General features: G+C 44.7%; 1 protein-coding gene across 1 annotated transcript in view; it reads right to left on the bottom strand.

The window, feature by feature from the left end:
- Positions 1 to 1426: 1426 nt before the first annotated feature.
- NPDC1 (neural proliferation, differentiation and control 1) overlaps positions 1427 to 27824 on the bottom strand; it is a 45365-nt gene continuing 18967 nt past the window's right edge. The window contains exons 2-9 of the mRNA XM_054997874.1: positions 15698 to 15838; positions 11266 to 11361; positions 10790 to 10966; positions 10149 to 10215; positions 8442 to 8526; positions 7464 to 7543; positions 6073 to 6169; positions 1427 to 3113 (exon numbers count right to left, since the gene is read on the bottom strand). Of these exons, the coding sequence (XP_054853849.1) occupies positions 3036 to 3113; positions 6073 to 6169; positions 7464 to 7543; positions 8442 to 8526; positions 10149 to 10215; positions 10790 to 10966; positions 11266 to 11361; positions 15698 to 15838 (821 nt within the window). The 3' untranslated portion in view covers positions 1427 to 3035. The remainder of the gene's footprint in view (positions 3114 to 6072; positions 6170 to 7463; positions 7544 to 8441; positions 8527 to 10148; positions 10216 to 10789; positions 10967 to 11265; positions 11362 to 15697; positions 15839 to 27824) is intronic.

Genomic DNA, 27824 nt, shown 5'->3' with positions numbered 1-27824 from the left:
CCATGTACTTGGACCAGGGTCCCTAAGGTTGCCAGCCTCCAGATAGTGGCTGGAGATTTCCCAGAATTACAACTGATTTCCAGACAATAGGGATCTGTTCCCTTGGAGAAAATGGCTGCTTTGGAGGGTGGACTCTATGGCAGTATACCCCGCTGAGGCCTCTCCCCTCCCAAACCCTGCCCTCCCCAGGAATTTCCCAACTTGGAGCTGACCACCCCATCTCCACCTCCCACATCAAGTCACTGTGTGGCCTCCAGAAAATTATTTGAGAACAGTCAACTATCTCAATGGGTTATTGTGAAGGTGAATTTAAAAGTTAAAACCTGCTCTGTCCAATTTAAAGAAAAGGACAAGAAAGCAGTAGGGTGCCATCCAAAAGAAGCTTAGGAAAGCTCCTTAAGGATCATCTGTTCAATCGACAAACATGTGATGACCCTGAATGACTTCTCCCAAATTTCCTGGGGATTGGTCCCTCCACTGCGGTTTGGTGCAGCGAAACACTTTCGGGTTCTCTAAAACATCGAGAGTTCTGTAAACACCACGCGTATTACTTGCATCTCACTCCACAGGGACAGTTCTGCAGCAGGAACATGCATGTGTAAATTTTTAATATCCCAGAGAAGCACTTTAAAAAATACCCACAGATGTGACCAGAAAACAAATACACAATGTCAGTCTGCAGTATGCCTTGATCGTCTTTGTATGGGCTGAGTGCCACACAGCTTAAAGGATCCTCAAGGTGCTTCATGAGAATACATGCATTTAAAAAAAACATAGTTGATTTACAATAAATGCACAGTCAATTGGCTGCTTCCCTCACAATGATGACCAGGTAAAATTTACTTGTTTTTGCTTTTCTTGGAACAGAAGTTACTAGATCTCATGACAGGATTTTTTTTAAAGCAACGTAAAAGACCACTGCCGATACTATTTAGGTTAGGAATGTCTTTGAGGGTTTTGGAAAAACAGCATGTACATATGATTATAGAAGTCTTTATCCTGAATCTAAGCCTGGTACCATCTCCTATAACTGGCAGAGACTCACCTCGATCCCTGAGATCCTCTTTGGAAGAGGTGCCAGAGTCTGAGCCCAGGACTTTCTGCTTGTAAAGCAGGAGCTGTTCCCTCTGCTTTATTGCACCCTTTTTTGTAAATTACTCAGTCTGGGAAAAGATAATGGTGTGGATCTAGCCTTCCTCCAGCTTAAGGAGCTTTCTGCCATTGAAGGAAGAATCACTTAACTTGGAGGAGGGCTTCTTGGGCTGGAGGAAGGGACCACATTTGGTTCAGTGGAATGGTAGGATAGGGGTAAGATCAACCACATTAAGTTAGAAGCGTAAGAAGTAACCTTTTCATTTTGAAGCTCCTCAATTGGTATAAGGAAAGTTTGCAAAGACAGTAGAAATTCGACAGACCTGGCAAAAACCATGTGAGACTCTTTTTACTCTCATTCAACACAGATACAGCAGCACAGAGGTTTTATTATCAGAAGTCCTGACAATTTCAGAATTGGGCACAAATTGCCCTTCAGCCATTCCAGATGGACCCACCAGCTAAAGCTTAAAAAGAAAATATTCCCCATAATCCCTTTCTTGTAGCAAATAATTGTATCGGGTATGCTTGGGAAGAAAGATGCAAGAGCACAGAGGAGCAATGAAGCTGGCATTCACTGCAATGTGTAATTCAAAGAAGCAAAGCTGCCTCCATTGAAGTTACAACAGGAATAAAATCAGAAAGAAATGTTCAGGGGGTGGGGCATACACATGTGTACTGCATAAATAATATCAACGTTCATCCAGTGGAGCTGGATAGCTAGGGAATGCTCAACTCCAGGTTGCCACCAGCAGCGAGGTATTTGGGAATGTGACCCATTGCAATGGGTTCCAGTTCTATCCCACCCACATTTAATGAGAGGCAACAGCTGAACCTTCTGCCATTACCTATTCCTACCTACTCACTGATCAGTTATGACTGAAGAGTCGGGGAGGGGGGGCTGGAAATCAGAAACCCACCCAGTATCCAAGCCTCTCCCTGCCTGTCAAAGTCCCACCATGCCACAACTCTCCCATGCATGGACAGAGCAACAACCTTCAAAAACTAACACATTGGTGTAGAAGTCTCAGAAATTCTAATACCCAATCAGACAACTGTACAGTGAGATGACCACTGTATGAAGGTACCCATATGTGTACATTTGTCTTTTTCAATTCATGATACTTTGTGTTGATGTTCCTTGTTGAATTCATAGAGGTATTATATTCTATAGTGGTTTGTATTTCTCTGTGTCTTATACTAAGTTTTATGTCATGTTTTTTCTATATTTTGTTAATAAAAAAATGACTTCCCACCCAGGACTTTTACCGTGACAGAATGCAAGAATTGTATATTTTGTACTATTTGGTACAAAGCAGGATCTCCCTCCCCTTCAAGCTGCTGCCTTAAAGGTTACACATTGTGAAGAGACACAAATTAGAAGCCTAGGCAGCTGCAATCTAACATGTGGAACTTGCAACAAATGATCAGCAAGGCTGAAAGTAATTCAGAAAACTCAGATTTGAAATATTTTGGTTTCCGCCACTTCCGATCCTTTTTCATAAAAAGCTGATAAGGAATGCTTCTCTTGGTTTTCGGAGCAATGGCAGATGAGATGGGTTTCCCCCCAAAACTATGGAAAACTAGAAGGGTAAGGCAGCAGCCACTGATCCTATTCCTTCTCCCCTCCACGCCCCCCTGGAAATAAGCAAGCCAATCAGAGATCACAAATGCAGTAATTATCCAGGTGCCACCTGAACAGCAAGAGGCGGAAAACCGAGCAGAGAGCACGGAGGCGATAGCAAACAAGATCTGGCAAGTGAAGCGAGCCCCCCCCCAAGCCAACGACACATGTTCATTTGACAGATTCATTGCAGGGGGTCTAACAGTCAGGCGTCAGGGCATGTTGCAATGGGCGCTCTCTCTGTATGAGGTCTGCAGTTTAGGAACATTCCTATGCAGGGTGCTTGGTGCACAGAGTCCACAGCTTGTTCGGCCGGAGGTCAGGGGTGCAGCTTCGGGGGCGGAGGACGCAAGGAGGAGTCATCAAATAGTGGGTTTTTCACCTCCATCTCACCAGTCTACAGCAATGGGCAGGGGCAAGAAAGATTGGGGGAAGAGATGAGACAGATGTGATTAGCATATTGCCAAAGGAGTCTGCAACTGCACCCAACCCTTCCATTGATTCAGCAGTTATCCATTTTGAAAACTTGCATTTCAGCAGAAAGCTTAAAACACTGACATGCTAAAAGAAACATATAAAAAAGAAACTAGAAAACAATAAGCACACATGTATCCTAAAACAAATAATGAAGCGGTTTCAGCTCCCTCTTGCCAAAATATCTGGTAAAGAAAAAAAAACATATCTACAGCTTTCCTTATAAGTTGGCAGCACCTGGTATATTTCTTTCGAAGAAGAGAATATCACAGCGCAGAGGCCACCCTTGAAAAGGCCTGCTTCTAGGAATGGCCAGCTTAATCTCCGACAGCGGCAACACTTCAAAGAAGGATTCGCTTTAAGGACCTTCTGATCATTATGTCTTGAGGAGTGGTGAAGATATGGAAGAAGGCACTTCGTCAAATATTCCTGACAAAGTTGAGTTTTGAGGTTTACAGCAGATCAGAAACTAACTTGACACAGAAGCTAGCTGCTTACCAGCAGAGCTCCTTCAAGGGACAAGATGCTCCCTTGGCCAGTCTGGACAAGGTGAGTAACCATGTTAGTCTGTTGCAATGAAATTAAACAGGAGCCCAAGGGCCCCTTAAAGGCTAACAAAATGTATTCCAGCATAAGCTTTTGAGAGTCACAGCATAACTCTGAATCATAAAAGTTTTTAAGTGGGATTTTTTTTTTTTTAGTTTTTAGGGTGTCACTGAACTCTTGTCAGTATGAAATCTGCAGACACTGAACAACTGCCACCATCTAGTTCTTAAAAAACAACCCAGTGCAACTCAAACCAATTATCTGTATAAGGTTAGGCTGGTGTTGATGAACACTTTAAAGTTACACAGAATTCTATTTTGACCTGCGAAGTTCTGTGAAACCTCAACATTGCTCGTAGATGTAGGCAAACCTCAGAACTTATTCAATCACATGTACAGTTTGAAAAACTCACAGCCAACCATGTAAACTGCTGGGGAAAAACTGCATCCTGAGGTGTTATCGGGTCTTATAAACCCCACCTCTGAGCTGAGTCTCTCTACACGAGACGCTTTGATACATGTTCATCAAGTGTATGGAGATACATTGTTAGCTGGGAAGCATAGTTTAAAAAGACGGAACAGTGGAGATCGCTTTTCAGAGGGTTTGTTAATTTCATCTTCGCAACCCCCCTCCCCCGGGCTGTCAATTTCATCTCTCCAGGCTAAAAATGCGTGGAATCACAACCAGAGGGCAGTGAGGAATGGAAATGGGCTGCAGCTGCCTTCCAGAGCCAGGAGAGGTTATAATGGGCTGAAGTTTCCCTTCTGGCATTTCATAACCCCTTCACACAGCTCCAGTGTATAGCAAAGCCTTTGCTCTGCCATGGGCTCCGTCTTTTTAAACTACCCTTCCCAGCTAATGCTGCAACTCTTGACAAGTTTTCTTCATGTGCCAGATGTCTTGTGTAGAAAGACTCTAAGAGAGGTCTTTCACTCCTGTGCAATCATGTCATATACCCTGGCAAAAAAAGTCCTGAGCAGCCTGAAAGTTTGCTGCTGGAATTCCAAACACTGAACATGTACAATGGGGAGGGGGCACCCGCTGACTTCCTCCCTGGATCCTTTGCCTGACCTCTTTCAACATTTATTTGAAGGTCATCCAGCAGTTTGTTGGGGGGCACAAAGCATAGCTAGGAGGGGTAGCTTTGCAGAAAGCCACCAACTTCAGACAGAATGTTTTATATGACACTGTATCAGTCTGTCTACCTTTATTCTGTTGTGTTTCTGTGGCTCCTATACCAACGTTTCTACCCTGCTTTGTATCTAAGTATTTTAATTGTTGCTGCTTTGATCCAACTTGATTTGCTGATCTTGTTTTCTTTAAATACAGTTACATGTTAATTGTTTACGGGCAATTGTTTCAGAGGGGTTTTTTAAAGTTAAGAATATAGTTTTTATTTTAATAAAATTGTACGCCAAAATTGGCTAGCTTATTCAGCAAATGGCCAGCAGGGAATCAACAGCCTTTTAATGGCTGTTGATGCAGACTCTCTTCTGTTGTAGGCCCTAGAGCTATTAGCATATGGATGACCCCTTCTGTAACACTATTTATGCCCAAGCAAACAACAGCAGGCAGAGAAAGTGGGACTCATTTCATAGGTGAAAGTGAAGCCCAGTGACATTATCTGGTCCACACTGCCCAGGAATTGAGATCAGCCAATGGTGCCCTATAACAAGAGCCTTTGATGTCAGAGGCAACAGCTACAAGCACTTGCAAGAGTCTTTCTCAGTTGCAGCACCCGAACTGTGGAACTCCCTCCCCCTGGAGGTATGTTCATTTATTCTGGCACAACTTAAAAGCCTGTTGTGTTAGGTACTTCTTGCTGCATTTGATAGACCTGTTGAAATTCTGCTTCTCTTCATATATCGCAAGATCTTGTATAATGACCAAGGATTTCATTATCTTTTGTCAACATGTGCTGTAGAACTTCAGGAAAAATTTAAAATAAAGAGTAAAAAAAAAGAAGCCAACCTTTCCCAGAAGGCCATTAAAAATGGCCTAGAAGACATCCATGCTGGTAAAGCATCCAGGCAGCTGCTGGGATGTTTTAAATATGACAACTTTAGTCTCTTTGCCACTTTTTTATCTGAAACATTATGTTGTAACCTGCCACTTCTGGGATTATACTGGCAGTTGCATTTTAAATATTAATGTATTTTACTTCAGTTATTTGTTTTAGACTGATTGTAACTTTTGTGGTAAGCTGCTTTTGAAAGCACACCTTGGAGCAGAAGGGAAAGGTAATAAATCCTCATCATGAAAGCAAGCAAGGTCAATGCCAGAACGTGCATTAAAAAGTTCAAGGTAGACGGGTTGCCCCTTGCCAAGGTACTTACAGGAGCAAGCCCCGGGCACTCATATACTGTGAAGTCTCCATCTTCATTTTCCTCATCAGATGAGGCGGATTCTGGCAGTTTGGGCTCCTCTTTATGCCTATAGATGGAAAATTCACAGATGATGGTGGGGAGTGGGGGAAGGCATGAAAACATCCAACTTTCTATAGCTGCTTCTGTAGTGAAATAACATATTTGGGGAATCTGGTTGCATTATGTATAGTGAAATCCTAAGAAGAATTACTTCAGTGTAAGCCCATTGAAATCAATGGGCTTAGACTGGAGTAACTCTGCTTAGGATTTCACTGTTAGTCCACCCAGCCTACATAACTCTGGCACTCAAGCTTGTAGCATTCTGAAGCTCAGCACCGTACCACTGCCCCACTGGATGAGATCACAGCCCCCCTGGCCATTGTTCTGTTTGCAGCAACAACCAGCCCAAGCAGCTCATCACCAGCAGGTCCTAAAGAGGAAGGCCACCAGTTGTGATGTAGCTTCTAATCACAGGGAACTTCATGGCTAATACTGACCAACCTGCCACTCCTCAGTGAATTTGTCTAACTACCAATTACCACATCTTGCTAAACTGCACAAACAAAACGCATTCCCTTCCTCTGCAAATGTTATTTCCAATACTTTCCAATGGAACTCAACAATTTACTGCCCCCCACCCAAACAAGGGTTGGTGTATATTCTATAGGATGTAAACTATCTAGGTTCCCCAAGACAGCAGTTATTTTCCTTGAGTGTCTTTAAGGAACAAAGGTATTTCTGTAACTTTACTCTGCAAAGGACTTTGGGATCCTCTTCCTGCTATAAATATGAGGAAAAGGAGACCTGTACAAATGGCAAACCATAGGAAGATAGGGCTGGTCTGGGAAATTCCTGAAGATTTGCGGGGGAGGGGTCGTATCTCTGGAGAGGGAATTTGTAGAGAAGATTTCACTTAAAATCTATGGTATACCATAGAGTCTGCACTCTGAAACTGCCATTTTCTCCAGGGGAACTGATTTCTAGAATCTGGAGATCAGCTGTAATGCTGGGAGAATGCTAGGCCCCACCTGGAGGTTGGCAACCCTACCAGAAGAGAACCTAAGTACCACATAGTCTGAAATTCCAGAACAGAACTTCATCATTGGCCATACACTTGCTGCATTCATAGACAGGGATATTGCTTTACCCCTTGCCTCTCTATGGTACAAGCCATGATTTGAAAACTGAAAAGGTAACCATGCTGCATTTTAATACTGGAAGCATTAACATGCATTGGACCAGGACTTCTCTATATTTTCCACTATTTACATGAAGGCAGCTAATCTTCCAAGGCTGAAGGAAACCTGAACAACTGAGTCCAAACACAATACTAAAAAGAAATGGAAGAGCGACCTACTCACTTCTCCATGGAGAGCATTTGTTGCTTCTGGTGTTGGTAATGGTACATCTGAGCACTCTGTGCCAACTTTTTGTCTCCAGGCTGGGAGAGAAAAAACACAAAATGAGTGCATGTTGTTGCATGATGGAAATTATAGTGTTGATTTGATCATCAAAGCACGAATGCCATCAAAAAGAGTATTTCCCAAAAGATTTGCTTGTAATTGGAGGCATGCTTCACTCTTTCATTCAAAAAGGTTTAATAGGTACAGCACCTGTTTTACATGCAAAAGATCCCTGGTCCATTCCTTGGCATTGCAAAATTAACTCAGGAGTTGGAAAAGTCCGATCTCTGCTTAAGAACCTGGAGAGCCACCGTCCCCCAAAATAAGTGAATATGGAGTTAGATGGACTGGTGGTCCGATTCTGTGTAAGTCATATTCAAAGATAATTACTGCCAGTTCTAAATGCAGACACACATCATGCGTGCCTCTTCTGAGGGCTGGTAATTCTGCTGCACTGTGAATGACTGAGGGCCAAGCTAGACGATACAGTTTTTAATGAGCAGGGTCTGGCTTCCCCGGACCCAACTTTCTTTCCCTGTGGCCACACAGCTTGCAACAACCCAGTTTGGCTCAGGACTGTGGCGTGGGGGAGCAGGGTCTCACCTGTCCCCTGTACCATTTTCCTAGGCCAAAATGATATGCCTCCCTATCAAGCTGTAACCCAGACCCAAAACCTACTAGCCTGGCCTTGAGCCACACAAGCAGAGAGTGTTTGGGGAAGATAAACCTAGAGCAATGAATTATGCAGAGATCCCTCAGTGGGGAAGAATTTCTGGCTTCGGGGAGCCTTTACTTAATTTTTGTTTTTTATTGCAGCACTCAAGGCAATCAGTCTGAAATTACTAAGGGCAAAATAGCATTTCCTTTTCAAAAGAGAACCTCATTAAGTTTAGCACACAACCAGGAAAAAAAAGGTGCAGGAGAGGGACGGCATACCGAAATCTTATCATACGACACAGGGCCTGGTAGATTGTGAGCTGGGTAGTCCGCTTTCTGGGCAAGCTGTATTTCTTTTTGCAGCCTAAGGAGAAGAAAAGAAGCAAGCAAGATGCTATGAAAATCCCTGCTGCCTGAGATCAGCGTCACCTTTAGCCCAGCATCCTGTTTCCCACAATGGCGAGAAAGATGCCTCCAGGAAGTCCTTCAGCAGGGCACGAGGCCAACAGCCTCCCCTGCTGCTCGTCTCTCACATTCAGAAGTAAACAGCTTGTCAACATGGAAATTCTGTTTTATGTGAGAGCAAGGCAGAACAGGTGAATTACAGGATTCAAATCCCTATACATCCCTCTCTTTACATTATTTGCTAATAGGGAAAAGTGTGTGAGACACAGTACTGGGAGAAGATAGCCACGTAACGGACTTCCAAGAAGGACAGCTACCTCTCAGCATCCATTTTTTCCTCTGTGAACTGGAATTTTAGTGGCTTTCATCCCAAGGTTGTTGTGAGGGCCTGGCTTGTAATTGACTACTTCTATGACACAAGCATTGAATTGCATGTATGATTGCACTAACTATGTTGGGAATTGATAAATGTTAGTATTGATAATGAAAGATTGGTCTATATAGTCTCCTTGGACATAATCCCCCTCTGTAGGGCCGGCAAGACAACAAAAACATAACCACACTTTGTAAATGATTTTTTAAAAAATACACAGGTGTATGCTTTCACAGACTCAATTTAGTTGGCCTAAACTCTTACTGATTGTATTTTTACATTGCTTTCTTATCTAAGAGCAGATAAGTAGATCAGATTTAACATGTAATACACACACACATATGTATACATATTATGTATATGTTAACAGTTCAGGCTGGATCCCGCACAGTGCTTTTTTTTGGCTTAAAAAGTGCCAGTACTCATAAGGTTGAGTGATTTCTACCAATTCACCCCTCAGGACTTGGGAGAGCCCCCCCCTCACAAGCGCTGGTACACAGTACCAGTGAGTACCCCCACAAAAGAAGCTCTGATCTTGTACATAGATTTTACAAACAGCTGCTATTCCCTCCAGCACAAGGAACCTGCCCATTCACAGAACAGCTCCACATAACGCAACCCACAGCTGTTAATAAGTAATCACACTTGGTCTTTAAACAACACTCTTTAAGAGCTTCCCAAAGGGTTTTCCATGTATTTTCAGAGCTGGCTTGGAAGGTCAGCTACTGTTCTTACCTACATATTGCACATGGTAGGCTAAAGAGAGTATTTTTAAAGGCAACCTTAACAAATTTGTGGTGGAAGAAACATCTGCATCAGGCACTTCCTGGTTCATGGCCCATTCTCCTCACCTCAATGCCAACAAAGCCACAAATAAATACTAGGGGCAGAACAAGTAGCTCATTTTGCCACATGTGGCCAAAATCAGATGTTCTCCAGTTATCAGAATCCTCTACAGATTCGAGATTTGGTGGGCCTCTTCAGGAAACACACACAGGAGACTTAACAGAACAGCCCAAGCAACAAAGAGGCAACTTCTGTTGCTGCTTCCAGGGTGTGACAGTGCACACATTTGCCACTACTTCCAGACCAAGCCACTTCAGGCCCCCGATGCCACCTGCCCTGCTGAGGATTCCTGGAAGAGTTCCACTGAATGTCAAAAGCATAGCCATTGGAATCACGATAAGAAAGGCTCCCTGCAAGCTTACCTGCACCAACAAACAGCTGCCACAACCAGAGCAGAGATCCCTGCAATGGTGCACACTATTATCATACCTACAGATGAAAAAGACACAAACAAGAGGGAGAGAAAGAGAAAATGATATCAGTGCTGTCTTTTTACAATGATCTAGATGGATCACAGTTAGGACTGACCTTGTTTCCAAAGCTTATGTATGTATTTGAGTTGTTTCTATTTATTGGACTGGAAGCATTACCAGCCTGTGTAAAACAAACTGCTGAAAGGTGCAAAAAAACCATGGGCATAATATTAACAATGGAAGCAGAATATGCTAAGGAAGTAAATCACCCGATTTGCTTAATCTGCACGATTCCAGTCATAGAATTCAGTTTTCCAGAATGTGGAATCTTATTTTTAATCTCACAGATTTTTCTCTAAGGGCCACACATCAATGGCACTCAGAGGGGAATGGAACACAGGACACCATTGAACTGTTATACAGGATTGTGAACACACGAAGCCACAGACGCAGAGGATGAGAAGGCTTTCCTCCTGGCCTCCAGAAACTCAAGTCCCTTTTGTCCCAGAAAGATGGTGGGGAAAGTCAAGGTTTCCCCGCTTCTCCCAATGGCCTCCATGAGAGAGCACCCAACTGAGTCCATCCCTTACCAAGGATAACGGCATCATTTGAAGATATGTGCAAAGAATCCACTGGAGAGCTCTTCACAGCCTCGGTGGAAGAAGAAGGGCGAGATGTCGCAGCCAGGGGTCTTGCCCGGCCCCTCTGTGAGGACTTGGCCATCACCATGCCGTCTTTGGGATGTTCACTTGCAGGGATTGGGGTTGCTGTGGAAGGCAAGTTGCATCACAAAGGAGAGAGAGAAGGGGGGGGGGAGATTAAAAAGCAGAACAATCTTCCCAGCTATCGTATAAGCAGTTACAACTTTAACAACAAGAGAAGATGCCAATACCAAGGAAAAGGTCAGAAATGATACAGGATACTGACAGTGGATGAGAGACCACGCTGAAGCTAACCAGGTTTGGGTATAGCCAGGGCCAGGACAGAAGATTTCCTGGAAGTCTAGAAATAAGTTCTATGACAGAAGAAAGGTGAGATATCCATTCTCAGGCAGTGTCGAGCTTACCAGCCTGACTGTGACGCAAATGGGCAGCATCCTGTCTGGACAATGTGTCAGCTAGGAAATCAATTTCTTCCTCCAAGTTGGGAATAGAAGCTCTCCCTGAAAGGGGGGGGGAGGGAGAAACCAAGCAATGATTATCAATTTTCGTTTACACATAGTAAACTTAAATCTATAGCATGCATCCATTAATTGGCTCTTTGCAACAAGTTTAGGACAGAGAAAAGAAAGTGCTTCACACAATGCATAGTTAACCCACGGAACTTGCTGCCACAATAGAGAGATAATGACAATATCTAATCTCCTTTTAAAGCCATCTAAGCTCAAACTCATAGAGGAATAGTTCATCATTACCACAGATGGCTAAACAAAACCTCCATGTTCAGAGGCAATAACTTCTGAAAGCTAGTTGCTGGGAAAAGGGAATTGCATTGCTTTCATGTTCTCCTAGTTGTTTTTGTGGAGATATCGTCATTGGCCATTTCTGGAACCAAGATGGCGAACTAGGTATACTTCGGTCTGATCCAGCAAATCTCTTTTTAGGTTCTTATGGGAGCTACTAGCACCAAAGAGATGCTGGCAATGGATCATGTGGAATGCAAAGTTTCCCTCTATTTATTATGTTGTGCTTGCAAAAACTGCACATACTCACGACCTGTCATTAGCACATTTGTGCCTGGATTGAAAACTATGAGCTTTGCCAAGAACACACAGTTACCCTCAATTGCACTGCACCTCCTCATTACAACTTAGTCATACGCACGGCCCTATCTAATGGTCATATCTTGTCAGTATCTAATTTCATAGACAGCAAAAGCCTGCAGAGCTCGGAAATACCATTAAGGATAGCATCTGCTTCAGTGCTTTACACTACTGAAACCAAGAGTAGACCCTGCAGTATGCAACATACGCCAATTTGTGTTCCACTTCATAGTGCCAAAAATATTACTCTCTCAGAAGGTAAGTACTATTGTAACCACAATATGCCTTGGGGCTCTAACCATGTGGTCAAGTGTTTTGCACCCAACAAATGCAGAAGCTCTGAGTACATGATCATGTGTAGTTAGTGGTTACCCTATGCTTGATTATCTGAATAACCAAGTGCACTTTGAGCACAATCTTTTAGGGATAGGGTTGCCAGATACCCTTACCCTCCAGGCAGGAGGGGGGGACCTGGTACTCACCTTTCTTGTTGTCTTTGCACGTGTGCAAGGTGTGCGCATGCTCCCTGGGTAGCACAATGACATCACTTCTTGGAAATGTCATTGTACTGGCCTTGGCAGTGCTCCTGCTCTTTGCAGAGGGCTGATTTGGGCCCCAAACAAGCCCAATTTGGGCCATTTGGGACCCAAATCTGCCTGCTGCAAAGCACAGGAGCACTCTTGAGGGCTGCATAATGATATCACTTCCCAGAAGTGACGTCGCTGCACCACTTGGGAAGTGTACCTGAGAACATATATATAACAACTGATAGAAGACAGAAGCCTGGGTTCCAGGTTTTTTTCTATAATCAAGAGCACTGTAGCAAGGGACTCTGGCACTTGGTGGACCTGAAAAGTTGGACTTTGCTCACTCTGAAGTGGTGCCAAGAAAAAAACCAGTTACTTGGCTTAACTCAAAGACATTATTGGCTGCAAGTTTGTTCTTTGTTATACCTATGTGTCTGGTTGTAAAAATCTAGTTGTATTAATGTGAGTATTGAAAGGTTCTGATTTAATTTCTTAATTTACATTTGTCTTGCAAGTTTGGTTCCTAATTTAGCCATAGAACCTATACAGAAAAGAGGTTACACAAGCAGAAATCCACTGCAATGCAAGCAAAACCTCCCAGAGGAAGCAACCCAAGAAGATGGTGTGCACCCATTAGCTAGGCAGTTGCCTGCCTCATTTTATAACCAGAGCATACTATCCCATTTTCTTTGGAACTCATGAATATTCCTAAGCCTAATTCTTTTAAAACTTCAGTAAATATTTCATGACCCTGTCAACTTTCACAGCATTTTATGATGCAGAACACAGAAAACGTCTTCAATAATGCAATGCACAGTGCAACAACAAAACGGAACCCAGACTTTCTGGCTTTGCAAGGAAATAAGACTTTGCCCAAGTAAAAAGACCACCAATGAATCCAGGGCTTACTCAGTTTTCGCCCTTTGTTAGCCCTCTTCTTCATCACAGGAAGCAGTGATTTAAAAAACAAAAACACAGAAACCACCACAATCATATAAAAAGGAATCTCAGTAACAGATCTGAGCCAGGTCTTAAATTCAGAATAAGGTGTTTCCAAGCCCAGGATGCATCTTACATTAAGTAATAAAAGGAAGATGGCTTGTTAAATTAGTTTTATATTTTTATGATGTTTTAATGTATATTTCATGTTGTAAGCCGCCCTGAGCCTGTTTGTGGGGAGGGCAGGGTATAAATCGAATCAAATAAATAATAAATAAATGGCGTCTGTGAGCTCAAGCAAAAGCAAGCCTCTCCTGCCCTGCCGGGGTTTAAAGGGAGGATCCCACGCAGATTTCAGCAGCTTCTCCCATAGACATTTAATATGGACCTGTCTCATAGCCAACATTTTTTAAAAATCTCCCCCCTTGCTCCAAGGAGGCTGTGGCAGAGTATATGGCTCCCTAATTTAAGCTCAGAGCAACTGTATGAGGTAGGTTAGGCTAAGAGAGAGAATTCTGCGTGCAAAGCAGAATTATAACTTTTCTAAAGCGGAACTTCTGCTCTCCCTTGTTGAGAATATCCAATATCCTTCCTTTACCCCCAAGCCACTAAGCATGAGCCCTTCTAAAGAAGAGGCAATAAACTTATTTCTTTTGTTGTGAAATGGTGTTGGTCGCTCCAGGAGAAGAAGCCGGGGGGGGGGGGTGGAGCAGGAGAAATTACTTCCGATCCGTGTTTCCAGGCATCCTCTATAATAGCAGCATGTACCTCACTGGCCACTAGCAAACCAGAGCCTAATTAAATCAAGCCGTGGATCCAGATGAATGTATCACGGTCTAGGAGCAAAGAAAGGCCTAATATACTTTAGGGTATTGAAGAAAAGGCAGGCTACAGATAATCTTCCAGAATGGCTGAAAAGCAGTTCAAATGCCAATCCCTTCACTGAGCTCTTATATAAGCAGCCCATCCTTCATTAAGAGTATCGTTTTCTATAAAATGACCATCAAAACCCCCAAAGCACGTACTGGCTGCCTTTGTCCACCTCCAAATACCACGTCACCAATTCACAAGCAAGGAAATAATGCTCGCTTTCAAAATAAGGAGGCCAGTGATGGTACCCAGATGTGCCCCACAGTATAGGCATATTCACATGGGCCAGATGTGTTCTTTGCATTCCATGGAGGCAATGTTTTTAAGGCTTTGATTCAATGCCTCCTGTCCACCTTCAGAATGTTTTACTGCACTAGGCTAGACTGATCAGCACTGAAGTGCACTGAAGTGTCTGGGGCAGGGTTTTATTTCTTTTAGCTGTCAACGGGTGGTAGTTGTTTAATAAAAGGGCAATAGAGGGACTGCAATCCTGCCAGGGAACTGTCTAGAGTTGATGCTTTTCACTAGAGGTGCTGAAATTCAAAATAGTAACAGGCAGGCACAACAGAGAGCTACTAAGGGGAAAATTACACACATTGCCAATCCAGGCACTCTAGAACATGAAATTTGTCTCTGTGGGGAAAACCCCAATCCAGAGTGGGGCCAGCATGCTAGGGATTGATAGAAAGAGGGGAGGAGACTTATCTTGAGCCCATTAAGTTTGCCCGCTGGGGTTAAAAGCAGTCCTGGAGAGGGGCAGTTTGGATAGGGGAATTGAAGTAAGTGCCATGGCCGTGATCCTGAGCGTGCCACATCCCCTGCAACAGCTTTTACGGGCTAACACACCACTAGGAGATACAACTTCAGTTCATATTTAGCCCAAGAGTTACTCCAAGAATTCAGGATTGCTTCCCCCAAGTCTGCAATGTCATGATTAAAGACTCCCTGCCTACTTCTGCCACAAATTCCAGTACCTTCCTGATGCTACTGCAACTCACATGTTGTATTCTTGCCATTTTCTGTATCCTTGCAACTGTACTAACGAGGCCACCTTATTCGATATTCTTGCAGTATCTATGAGCTTTTTCGCCCCTGAACTCCTCCTCTGCTCAAGCAGTTAATCACCTTTGGTACCAAGATGTGGAAACCACTTGCAATTCTCCACTTGCAATGCTGTTGCGCAACATTAAGCAAAAATAGGTATGACTAAAAAACCTATGATGCAGTGCAATTCACACACACAGACACACACACTGTTATGGAGGGCTGTCAGTCTGTGAAACGAAAAAAACCCCAATACTAGAACATACATAGAATACAAATGTAGAATTGGGCTCAAAATTCCTGAAAGTAACCCAGAATATAAAAACTGATGTCTTGCAATCATCACCCCTACCTACCTCTGCCTGCTTGTGTCTTTGAGATGCATCTACCGTATTCATCTTCCACAAACCCAGAGAGACAAGGTCCGCAGTCACTGGATCTGGGAGGGCAGAATGCCCGCTTCTTCAGAGTGCAATCCAACCTCCGCGGGCAGGAGTCTGTCAGGAAACAAAGGAGAAGAGCCATCAGAGAAGTGAGTGTGTGTAAAAATCCAATTTCAGACGCTTTCTCCTTTGCTAGCAGAGACAGAATTGGCTTCCAAAATTGGCAGATCAAATCAAATCTTCACTATGTATTCCAAATGTCAATCAGGAAATTATTATTTAACTATTCATAACTCATTTTTCTCCCCAACAAGAATCCAAAGCACCTTACAATATTGTTCCCTCCTCTTCTGTTTTATCCTTTCAGCCCTGTAAAGAATATTTGAGAATGAATCTTAATGAACTTCAATGGCAGCATAGGGATTCAAGCCTAAGTCCCCTAGATCCTAGATCAACACTCTAACCACTACCCTGGGCTGGGTCTCTCATATAGTGGTTAAGAATTGTAGGACTCTAATCTGGAGAACCGGCTTTGATTCCCCACTCCTGCACTTGAAGCCAGCTGGGTGACCTTGGGTCAGTCACAGCTCAATCAGCCCCATCTACCTCACAGGGTGTCTGTTGTGGGGAGAGAAAGGGAAGGTGATTGTAAGCCGCTCCGAGACTCCTTTGGGTAGGGTATAAAGCCAATTCTTCCTCTTCATGACATGCTCAAATCAGGGCAAAGTTTGCTCCTGCCTATTCAAAGTTTCAGCATAAACCTCAACATTCCCTCAGCGGAGTAAGATATACTAGAAAAAAGATTTGTAAGTATTTCTGAGAGGGGTTCACACTTTGATGAAGAGATGGTTGGAGTGCCCACTGGAATGCAATGCAAGGATTACAAGACTTAGCCTCAAATTTCACCTCAGCCATGTCACCAACTAGGTAGCAAGATACAGGCTACTGCCTTCATTTTCATTTGCACAAAGAAAGTTGGAAAAAGCATACATTTTATAGGTCAGTGTAAGGAAGAAAAATGGTGCAAAGATAAAGAACTGCAGGAATGATTCACACAACAGCAAAGCAAAATTGAAACCAGGATCTGTGGGGAAGAGAAACCCAGAATGTTCTGCACCCTTGACTAGCTGTACCGAGAAGCAATTCAGAGGAAGCAGAGCTCACCCCCGTCCTTGTGTGTTCCCGGAACCGTTTGCTTTTTGCCAGGTGGTGGGCCTCCTCCCCCTCCTCCCCCCACATTAGCTCTCATTAGACAAACAAGCTCAATTTGATGATGCCTGGCCTACTAGTGGGCAGGATTTAATCTGATGAGCTTTGCTCATAATATTATTCCACACGCCAGAGGGATGGGAGGAAGGGAGAGGTGATCTCTTAAATGCTTTTCAGTAAGAACATTAGGGAACTATGAAGTGAAGGAAGAGATTTTAAAGGGCTCTGTTACTTCTAGATCCTGATATTTTGCTCATTTAGAGAAGTAAAAGAAGACAGCTTCAACAGAGGCAATGGGCTCGGGAATGGGAGAGACAGCAGTGTCTGTTCTATATGGGCACAACAACAGGGCAGAAGAACTTAAGCTTTTGCGCAGCAGCTTTGGAAAGAGAAAAGAAGCCACAGGAAAGCTGCAGAGTGCCTGCTAACAAGGGCAGAGTTATAAAAGGGAAAGTTGTGTGGCTTGCTTAGCATACTTTCCCCACCCCATGCCTGTCACCTGGATCTGCTCTGAAGTCTTGTGCAAGGTACAGATTTCATGAGGACAACGGTACATTGCTAGGGCCCGGCACTAGGGTAACAATGTTGAGGTCTCACCTCACATGGTGGCACCAAAACTCATAAGGAAGCTGGCACACAACTGCCTGTTCATGTACCACCACCACTGTGTGATGACTAGGGTGGCTAATCTCCAGGTTGGGGGGAGGGGGGCTGGAGATCTTCCGGAATTAGGACTGATCTCCAGACCACAGAGGTCGGTTCCCATGGAAAAATGGGTGCTTTGGAGGGTGGGCTCTATGGGATTATACCTTGCTGAGTATCCTCTTCTCCCCAAACCATACCTTTCCCAGGCTCCACCCCCATATCTCCAGGAATTTCCCAACCCACATCTGGCAATCCTATTGGTGACTCAGAGTGCAAAGGTGACATGTTCTTGGCCCAAGGCATATACAGAGGTCAAATTTGGCATATGGGAGGGGTCATGGAGGGAAGAATAATTTAGCACATTAGTATCTCCTAACGCCACACATCTCCTGGATCTCAGCAGGACAAATGTGGAACTACTTTTTAAAAAACCTTCTATAGAGATAAACTATTTCTACCCATGTGGTAGGCTGTGAGTGAGGTTCATGAGATATAAACCCAACCTTCCCCAGTTTTAAGCCAGCAGCATCTAATGACATTCTAACATTTGCAAAGCTGAAGAATGGAACTGTTTTTCTGGCTCGTGCTCTAAAGGCACCCTGTTTCAAAAGGGAATAATTTCATCTTAATTCACACAATACAATTTAGGTAAATTTCCTGGGGGGCAATTCAGGATGAGTTTGGGATAGAAAACAACCAGCTCAGACTCTATGGGCTTAGGTACACAGCCAACTTACATCCTTTTTTAAAACAGTAACTGTCGTGCCTTCTCCCCAGAGGCTCCTAGGAATTGTAGTTTTGGTGCAGGTACTGAATGTGAAGAGAGCGGAAGGCATTTCTAACAGATATATATTTTCAAAGGCTCCCTGGACGGGCAGAATTACCGTGAAATCAAGTCTAAAACGCAGTGTAGTGTTGTGAGTGTCCAAGTAGGACTGAAGATCCTTGGGATCAAACCCCAGTCAGCCATGAAAGATGATGGGGCCATTCACTTCTCTCGGGCCAACAGAGTGTGATAGATGGTTAGCACAATGCTGGAGCAACAACAAGCTACCAGCTCAAGCAGTCCTTGTTCTACCGACCGGCCGAGTTCAGATCTAGCCACATTCTTCTCACAGCTCATGCCTGGCTTACTGGTTCTAGCAGAGACTGCCACAAAAGGGAGAATTAATTGGCTTTGCAGAAGCAAATTGGAATGCAAATTACACCACATAGGCACCTGGGGGGGGGGTGGAAAATTGGTCATCAGAGAAGATACAGGAAACATTAGGGATGGCTGAGCATTTCTGGCAGGCACAGAAGTGACTCAGGAGGCAGTGGTCCAGAGTTCCTCTTTGTCAGGCCAGGAAGAGATGGGGAATTAGCACTGCATCCTCCAGATAGAGCTGGAGGCCCCATCTAGAGCAGAGATGTAAAATCTCCATTAATTTTAAAACCGGGGGGGGGGGGGCACATGAGAAAAAAACTGAAATACGTGTGATCTTCTTAACAAAATCCTTGAACTGCCTTAATTACTTCCCTCACTGAGCTCAAGTCTGAAATTTTCCCAGAACATCACTCTTGCTCTCTCTCCCCGCCCCTCAGCAAGCAAAATTGATTTTTTTTATCAACCCAATTAAGGTTCTGATACGGTAATCAATGACCATTCACACATGCTTGTAATTAGTACAATCATTCCACTACTACTTACAAAACAATTAAACTTGCATCCTACATTAGTGACTAACAATGCTGGAAATGAGTGGGGCAGGGGTTATGGGAAGAAAAGGGATCAGTTTTCTCCTTGTAAACACCAAACCTTCATAGCCTGTTCTTTTAAAAAAATATTAGACGCATTAATGGAGAAAGATTGTTCTATTAACGGTGATTAGCTGTGCTAGCTAAATGGAATCTCCATTTTCAGAGACAGTCTACCGCTGTCTAGATGGGGGGGGGGCACTGTATGAGCCTGCAGGCAAGGATCACAGGCAGCTGCCTGATACTGAATCAGACCATTGGTCCATCAAGGTCAGCGCTGTCTGCTCACATTGGCAGTGGTTCTCCAGGATCTCAGGCAGAGGTCTCACATCCCCTACTATTGGATGTGTTTAACTGGAAGATGCCAGGGCTGGATCCCGGAACCTTCTGCAAACAAAGCAGGTGCTCTGCCACCAAGCCACAGCCATTTCATTTGATTGGACTCCTAAACAGAGCCTGGACTTCAGTAGGTTCTTTACACACGACAACCACTCAAGGCCTATCGCCTGCATGCTCTACATGTGAGCCTTCTGGGAGCATCTGGCTGGCCGCTGGTGGCAAGAGGATGCCAGATTCAGTGCATCTTTGCTCTGATCCGGCAGGATGACATTCTTGAGCAGAATTGGTTTGTACTTTCTCAGTCTTTATCCTTATTAAGGTTCCTTTGGTCCATGTAATCTGTGAGGGTCTAATATAACTGGAAGTAGCTCTCCAAGATGTCTGGCAGAGAAGGGTTTATGCTATCACCTGCTCTCCGAGTTCTTACAATTGGAGCTGCTGCCAGGGATTGAACCAGGGCCCTTTGGATCTTCAGTCTGAACTAGCAGGGTTAATGTCCTAATAAATCCACGAAGCAATAAAATATTCCTGTTTTGCAGAAGGGGAAAACAGACTGAAAGGGAAGCAACTGGCTTGAGGCCTCCCACTCAATCAACACAGCAACAGAGCATAAATTCAAGCCCGAGTCTTCTATTCTTTGCTCCACCACGGGTGCGAGTGACCGACTTCGCTTCCTCAGCTGGAGAGAACAGCAGAGAACCCAGCAGGCTTCAAAGGCTTAGACTGGGAGACTGGGCAGCTGGCAGAGGAGAAGAGGCAGGGGCAGTTTGCAAATAAAAGCATAACTGGCTTGTGAGCATAAAGTAAATAGTGGCTGCCACTGACCACTTTGCTGGGAGAGGCACAATTCCTAGGAACTTCTACTTTGTAAGCTCCAGGGCTGTAAGGACAGCCACAGGAAGCAGCGAGAGCCACCCATCCTGCCATTGTTTGCAGGGACCTCTAGCACAATAGCTGTTCAGCCTTGGAAGCAGCCCAACCTCACACACTGAGTTTGAAGCACAACAACCTCCCCCAGAAAGCTCCCGGTTTGCCAACAGGAGATACACAGCTTCAAAGCTGGGCCACAGTAATGCACTAGCTACAAAGCAGCGTGCAATCTGAAATGTGTCTCAGAAGACCACTACCCCACAATGCTGCAGAAAACATGGAGTAGGGGGTCACTTGTCTAAGCACACACAGTACAATTCATTGTAAGCAGAGATCATTTGAAAGTTAAATGAAGGGTCACTTAAGTAAGGACAAAAGTCAAATCCCTTTTGGTTACAGTTCCTATTTTAGACAGGCTTGCCTGTGGCTGCCCTTTGGCAGAAGCAGGGTTGTCTCCAGGCCCATTTTGAATTGCTGGATTTAACTTTTCAAGGCCTGCCACACAATAATTCTGGAACCCGCAAACATAAAGGGCCACCTCTTTCTAGACGACTCCCTCCTTCACACGTCAATGAAGATGAGGTCAAAAGGAACCGTTCAGTTTTCATATACAATTAAGATGAATTGCAGTACGATCCTAAGCAGAGTTAAACAGATGTAATGCTGTTGAGAATTGCAACATAAGGATCAGAGCCATTCTTGAAAAGAGGCCTAGCAAATTCTCAGCCTACCTTCCACTATACTAATTTGGTGTAGAGAAGTAGAGGAGGTGAAGTTGCCCAGGCCAGATGGGGGCAGAATCACCACAGCTCCCTGGAACAGGCCACGTCAGCAACATGAAAAACACACAAACACACCTCTCCAGCTCAGCCACAGAGCTTATCAAGGGTGCTGCCTTTCCAGGAAGCCTGCGGTCAAACAATTTGTGCAAAGCCTTTTACAAGAGCCAAGTAGCCAGCAGGGACAGACAAGAACGATGGCAGCCTGTGAAGAATCACATGTAAGTCCACTCCCCATTGGGCCAGACCCCAGTTGTGCCCATCGTGGTATCAACCAGCCCAAAGTACAGCCATTTCCCTGTCTTTTAGGAACACAGCTGGATGTGACCAAGCACCAAAATAGAACAGAACTCTGTTACCGACATATACCTTGGAATGATCACAAGGGAATAATCACGCTGCCTTGCTTGCCCCCAACATCTGGCCAAAGACTGACTGCCTTTGCACACGAAAACTACATTTGTTAGCCATTTCCTTGACCATGCTTTTCCAATGAGCGCAGAGGAACTTTCATGGCCCTCCTTTCCTCCATTTTAACTACCTCAGAAATAGGTGAGGCCAAGAAGAGAGAGCGTTTGTCCCAAAGTCAGCCAGGAGTGTCAGAGCCAAGTGGAGATTCTTCCTCAGCTCTCAGCTCCGACACTGCCACATCCATTGACAAAACCTCTGTGGGTTTCTATGGCCAGTTCAACTCTCCCTCCCTCCCACTCCCATGCCAGGCCTCTACCTGGCTGTGGGATACAACTACCCATCAGCCAGATTTTCAACACAGTTTTCCCCCACAGGGTGCCCTGTGTTCAAATCCTCACTGGGTCATGGCACTGTTAGAGCCAACCACTCTCATTCTCCAACTCAGCACTAAACCAAACGTGTTATTAAAAGAAAAAAACCAAGCGCCAATCAATAGTAAACTCAAACATGCTCTCACAGCAAATGGTGACTAGTCACTCTTCACACCACCAAAAGAGTGCTGAAGAGCCAATATTTTAAAGGTGCTGAGAAATTAACAGTCCGTTTGTGGGATCCAAAATAGGATACAGCCAAACAGTTAACACCTCGGTAGAAACTGTTACATCAGCTGAGTAAACAACAGCCTGAGGCTATTTTGCCTCAGAAAGGGAATTCTCTCTCATCACTGCAGGTGGAAGGAAAAGTTAGGGAAGAATGGGCTCAAAGTATTTTGTCACCCCAAACTACAAACAGCCTTTGCTGCCGCCTCCCAACCAGCTGCCAGCCAGACGCTGCAGAGGCTTGGCTTAGACGCAGGTTATATTTTATTTCACGTATACCTTGCCTTTCTCCCCAGTGGAGACCCAAAGCAGCTTACCGTTATTCTTTTCTCCTCCATTTTATCCACACAACAACCCTGAGAAGTAGGTTAGGCTGCAAGTGTGACTGGCCCAAGGTCCCCCAGCGAGCTTCCAAAGGTGAGTGGGGATTCCAAGCAGGGACATCCAAATCCTAGTCCAGGCCCCCCTAGGCACTATACCACATGGGTGGCACCGGCCCAGGAAGTGATGCTGATCATCCCCCATGCCGCTAACTGAGTTAGAAAAGCGTTAAATAATTTTAAAAGATTTCACTGTAGTTTCTGTAGCTTGCACCCTCCGCATGGTGGCGTGGATGCAGAGCATACATATTTTTGCATTAGTGAAAAAAAAAGTTAGCCATCACAACACACGGTTGCTTCTGTTCTATGCTTACATGCTGGATAGTGCAATTTGCACCTACCATGAACACCTGCACAGGTTTTCTAGTATTGCTAGCTATAGGAGAAGAAACGAACCTCTGCTCAGCCCCCCCACCCCCACACACACAGACCACAGAGATCCACATGGTGTCTCAGTGCACAGAAAGAACTGCAGCTCGGTTTTTCTAAGAAATTCCCAGTCTCTTGAATAATTGATTTGGGTGGAATTATATAAAAAGCGCGTGCACACACACAAACTCGGTTGCCCCATTTCAGCATCAGGGACAGCCTGGAAGAGAGAGCACCTACAAATCAACCTAACCCATTTATGGAAGTGTGGAAGGATTCACCCAAAGCAACATTCAGACATCTCAAAACTGACATGGAGTGTCTGATGAGAAGCTCTCCACAGAGTCCATCATTTCTGGTAATGTTAAGGCATCAGTGGCCATGTAAACCCCAGTCAGCCATACCTACTAGGGAGAATTCTGATTTTCTCAAAGTCATCCTTATATTGGTTGCCTTTTAAGAGCTGTCAGTGTGGAGTAATAAGAGTTGCAGGTCTTCAGCTATCAGACCCCTCCCTGTATGTTCAGAAACAGAACCTCTGAAAACAGAACTACACAATGGGGGGGGGGGCAATAGACATATTATGAAGTCCTTGTGGCCTCCTTATGACTGCCATGGCCCTGTTGATCCAAAGTGAGCCTGGAAGGTCTGTGCTCAGAACTAAATTCCCAGGAGCGTGCATGGGCCCAATTAGGGTTGCCAGCCTCCAAGTAGTGGCTGGAGATCTCCCGGAATTACAACTGATCTCCAGGCCACAGAGATCAGTTTACCTGCAGAAAATGGCTACTTTGGGGGGTGAACTCTATGGAATTATGCCATGCCCAAGTTCCTTTCCTTCCCCAAACCACACTTTCTCCAGGTTTCACCCCCCAGATCTCCAGGAATTTCCCAACTTGGAGCCAGCAACCCTAGGCCCAATTCAGAACAAGATTGAAGGGAGACAGAGTAAGTCTCTTCCCTCTACCTGAAACGGCCCCAGAGAGCTGCTATTTGCATCCACTGGGGAAACTGAAGTGTAACCATTAGTAAGTTCACATTATTCTAAAGGGGCAAACAGCAGCTCCCTGGGACCCTTTCAGGTAGGAAAGACAATGCAGGAGGACTTAAACCATCCTGCACACTGCTGGCCCAATCCAAATTGAGTTCCGAACACAGAACTGCAGGCACACATGTGATCAACAAGATCTATGGTGGCCATGTGGAAGATGAAGACTTGTATAATACAGGCATTGGCCCTGAGTGAAAGATGAAATTCTAACCCCTGTGCTGACATCATCATTACACAGAAAACATACAACAAAGTCTTGCAGAATAAGATCAAAGGACCATCTAATCCGGCAACAGGTTTCCTGCAGTGTCAGCCAGCTGTTTCAGAGAAGCTCAAAGTCAAAAGCAGGCCATGGAGGTATCATTCTTCCTCAATGGTTTATGCCGAGCATCAGAGGGAGGCTCCCCTTAACATGAGGGTTGGTAGCATTTGTGTTGCTGATTCTTCCCTGTAGGTCATTTTTCTCCACCACAAGTTGGGCTCCAGGACTAAAAGTATGTAACTATTTTAAGAATTATGGTCCCAACATAAAAACACGCTGATTATTATAAAAAATAAACTTTCCCTTCAACTTCTGAGCAGCCTAATTTAGCTGTTCATTCAACCTTAAGGGTACAGAGCAATACAGTTACCATTTGTTTTTTGGCACTGGACATATCCCTTACTAGGCTCAAAATAAACTTTCCCTTTAGGTCTAAATAAAAGGAATTGACCTAATGGGGAGCAACACAAACTTCGTACTATTTCAGTATCACAAAGGTGATGTTCTATTGGTATTTTACCAAAGTGACCCACTAAATAACGTAAGAACACAATCTGAAACCACAGTGACTAACATGCTGTCAACCAGACATCATTCCCAAAACAATGGGATACTTATAGAAAGTGCAGATATGGAGGAACAATGGGGTAAGAAATGAATGCAGAATTAACTCAGCAAGCAGAAGAGGGGAGAGAGAAGGCATTTACAGGGATAAATGGGTGCAGGGGTAAATTTCTGTGTGCTAATTCTTTCTTACATTCATGTTTCTTCAACACACCCAAGTATATTGCGCAGGTAATGCACTGTTTCCATCTAACCAGGGTGCATATGCATCTTGCCTCTCAAGAGCATTCCGGTACATACATGCCCATGAAATCTGCGTAATAAGCAGGCTGCCATTTTAGTACACTGCCAGCTGGAGTGGTTCACTTTGACCTGGTCACAGAGTCAGAAGAAGAAACAATCCTGTTTATGGCTGCATCTACATGTCACTGGATCCTGCACCGTTGTTATGTTACAGACATCATTTACAACTGGATTTTTCTGTGCAGACAAGACCATCAAGGAGAAGAATTACTGCTATACAACATGTTAACATCACTTCTCAGAATGATGGCGTCATGCTGGCTGGAAATGTGCACACTGCCAATTTTGCCTGGATCGCCTACTGGAGCTGGGCGATCACCAGGTGGCTCACCACCTCACACCGATTGGTAGGATTGGTAGGCAGAGGGACAAACTGCCAAGAGATTGTCTGACACTGGCAGGCACCTGGCAAGCCTAGCTGCCAGCTAGCTCTTGGTGGGTTCTTTCTAAGACATATGGAGCTATCTTATACTGAATCAAACCACAGGTCCATCAAAGTTAATATTGCCTACTCAGACTGGCAGTGGCTTTCCACGTCTCTGGCAGAGAAACATCACCTATATATCAACTACTACTTCAGTCTTTAAAACTGGAGATGTTGGGGATTGAACATGGGACTTTCTGCATGCCAAGCAGTTGCTCCACCACTGAGCCATGCCTCCTTCCTAAGACCTCTTTGCATTCTTGTGGTAACTGGAGAAGGAAGCCAATAATACTGCATTAACCGCTCAACTACATTTCACATCTGGTTCCTAGGTAATCTCCATTTTTTTATTCAAGAGTATTGCGATGTGTGTTGAATATTATTCTGTTCAAAGCCATGTGATTCTGACAGCTCACATTCACCAGGTGGAAGAATTCTGCAGGACCCACCACAGCTTTCTCTGCAGTTATCACATAAGAATCTATCCACAGAGCTTTACAGTCACCTCCAAGCCAGAATTCCTTTCCATAGGACAGTTTGGCAACATGAAACAGTTCTCAAGGCCATGTCTGTTAGAAAATGCAAAGAGGAATCAAGCTGCAAAGAAACTCAAACAGCTGCAGAAAAATCCACAGGAAAATAGCTGTGCGGGAGCAGGGGGGGTGGGGGGGGAGGCACGTTTTGCAAACAGGTTGCTGCGAAACAAGATCTGGGGAAATCTCCAAGGCCCAGAGCAGATTACGGCTAGGCTTTGACCTGAGCCAGAAGGAAGGGTCGCATTACCGCCCACAATCTGTTCCTTCTTCCTACTGTGTTCCAGCTTAACAGAAGCAGATAAACAATCTGACACCCACAAGACAGACAGAAGCCTAATGTAAGAAGAGCCTAACGGGGTCGTTGTTGAAAGGGGATAACAATAAAAATAACAATAATACTTATATACCTCTCTTCCAACCACTTAACCACTACGCTAAAGCAGCTCTAGCCCCCCTATCCTGACTGTTGTTGCCCCCTACCAACAAGCACTGTTTAGGGATATTCTGCCTCTATACATGGAGGTTCCATTTGGCTACCACGGCTGAGCATCACTGATAGAGCCACTCCTCCGATCAACTGATCTAGCCCCAATTGTTAAAGGCTTTTATCAGTCCAAAGCATATGCCCGCAGGAATCAGCTGTCTCTCTGCACAATTTCTTATTCTGGATTTGCCTCCTTCCACAATCAGCCTACACTACAGTGGATTCTTCTGCCCCATCTCAGCATCAGATGTAGTTGGGTCAATGCAGAGATGCAGAAGACTTACCCACTCCAGTGGATGCTTCTGGCTGTATCTCTTCATGAGTCACTGTTCTGAGCTTGCCCAGATCGGCAATGCTCACACAAAAACAGCACAGGGTCATCTGAGGTCACCCCCCCCCTCCACTCACACTCTTTATTCCAAAAGGATCTTGCTTTGTTATAAGAATGAAGCCTGCCCTTAGTAGGGCTGGCAACAGGTTATTACTGGGCCGTCCCTCTCACTCCAATTGTGACTCTACCCTTCCATACAGTTGTGGCCATCATCTTCCCCCTTCACTGCAGGGAACAAAGTATGATTTTCTCATACTCCTTTTAGCACTGCCAGTGGTAGCTATTTTTATGAGAGTACAAGAGAGTCAGTGACCCACTCCCTGCAGTGCACTAGAGTCCCCCACAGAAGTCCCTGCAACACTGCAGGGGCCTCTGAGTCTTTGGAAAGGTTGCCTGGAGAAGTCAGCAGAGCCACGCTGGGCTGTCACTACTGCAGCTCCAGCATCTTCAGCCAGACAGGAGCTTTCTATTAGTCTTCAGGCCTTGGCCGGTGTCCAACCAAGCCAACATTTGATGCGGATCCCAGCCTCCAGTTTGAATGTGTGTGTGGGGGGGGGGCGGCTGTTCCCCCAGGTATTAGACCTTTGGGAAATACTGAGCTGGACAGATGCCGAAAGAGCCTTAGCAGCTGGCCTGCATAAGTGAAAAACAGCCCGGACTCTGCAGAGGAAGATTATAATATTGCGAAGCCAGTGAACAGCGTAATCAGAAATCAGGTCAGCTCATCAGAAGCCCACCCCGAGAGATTTCAGTTTTATAAGTGGAGGGAAAGGCTGCTTCTGTGTGAAGGTTGGGCTCAAGTTTGGAATC

The sequence above is a fragment of the Eublepharis macularius genome, chromosome 14 (assembly GCF_028583425.1).
Source record: "Eublepharis macularius isolate TG4126 chromosome 14, MPM_Emac_v1.0, whole genome shotgun sequence".
In the NCBI taxonomy this organism is placed as follows: Eukaryota; Metazoa; Chordata; class Lepidosauria; order Squamata; family Eublepharidae; genus Eublepharis; species Eublepharis macularius.
This window is presented reverse-complemented; position numbering and strand designations above follow the sequence as displayed.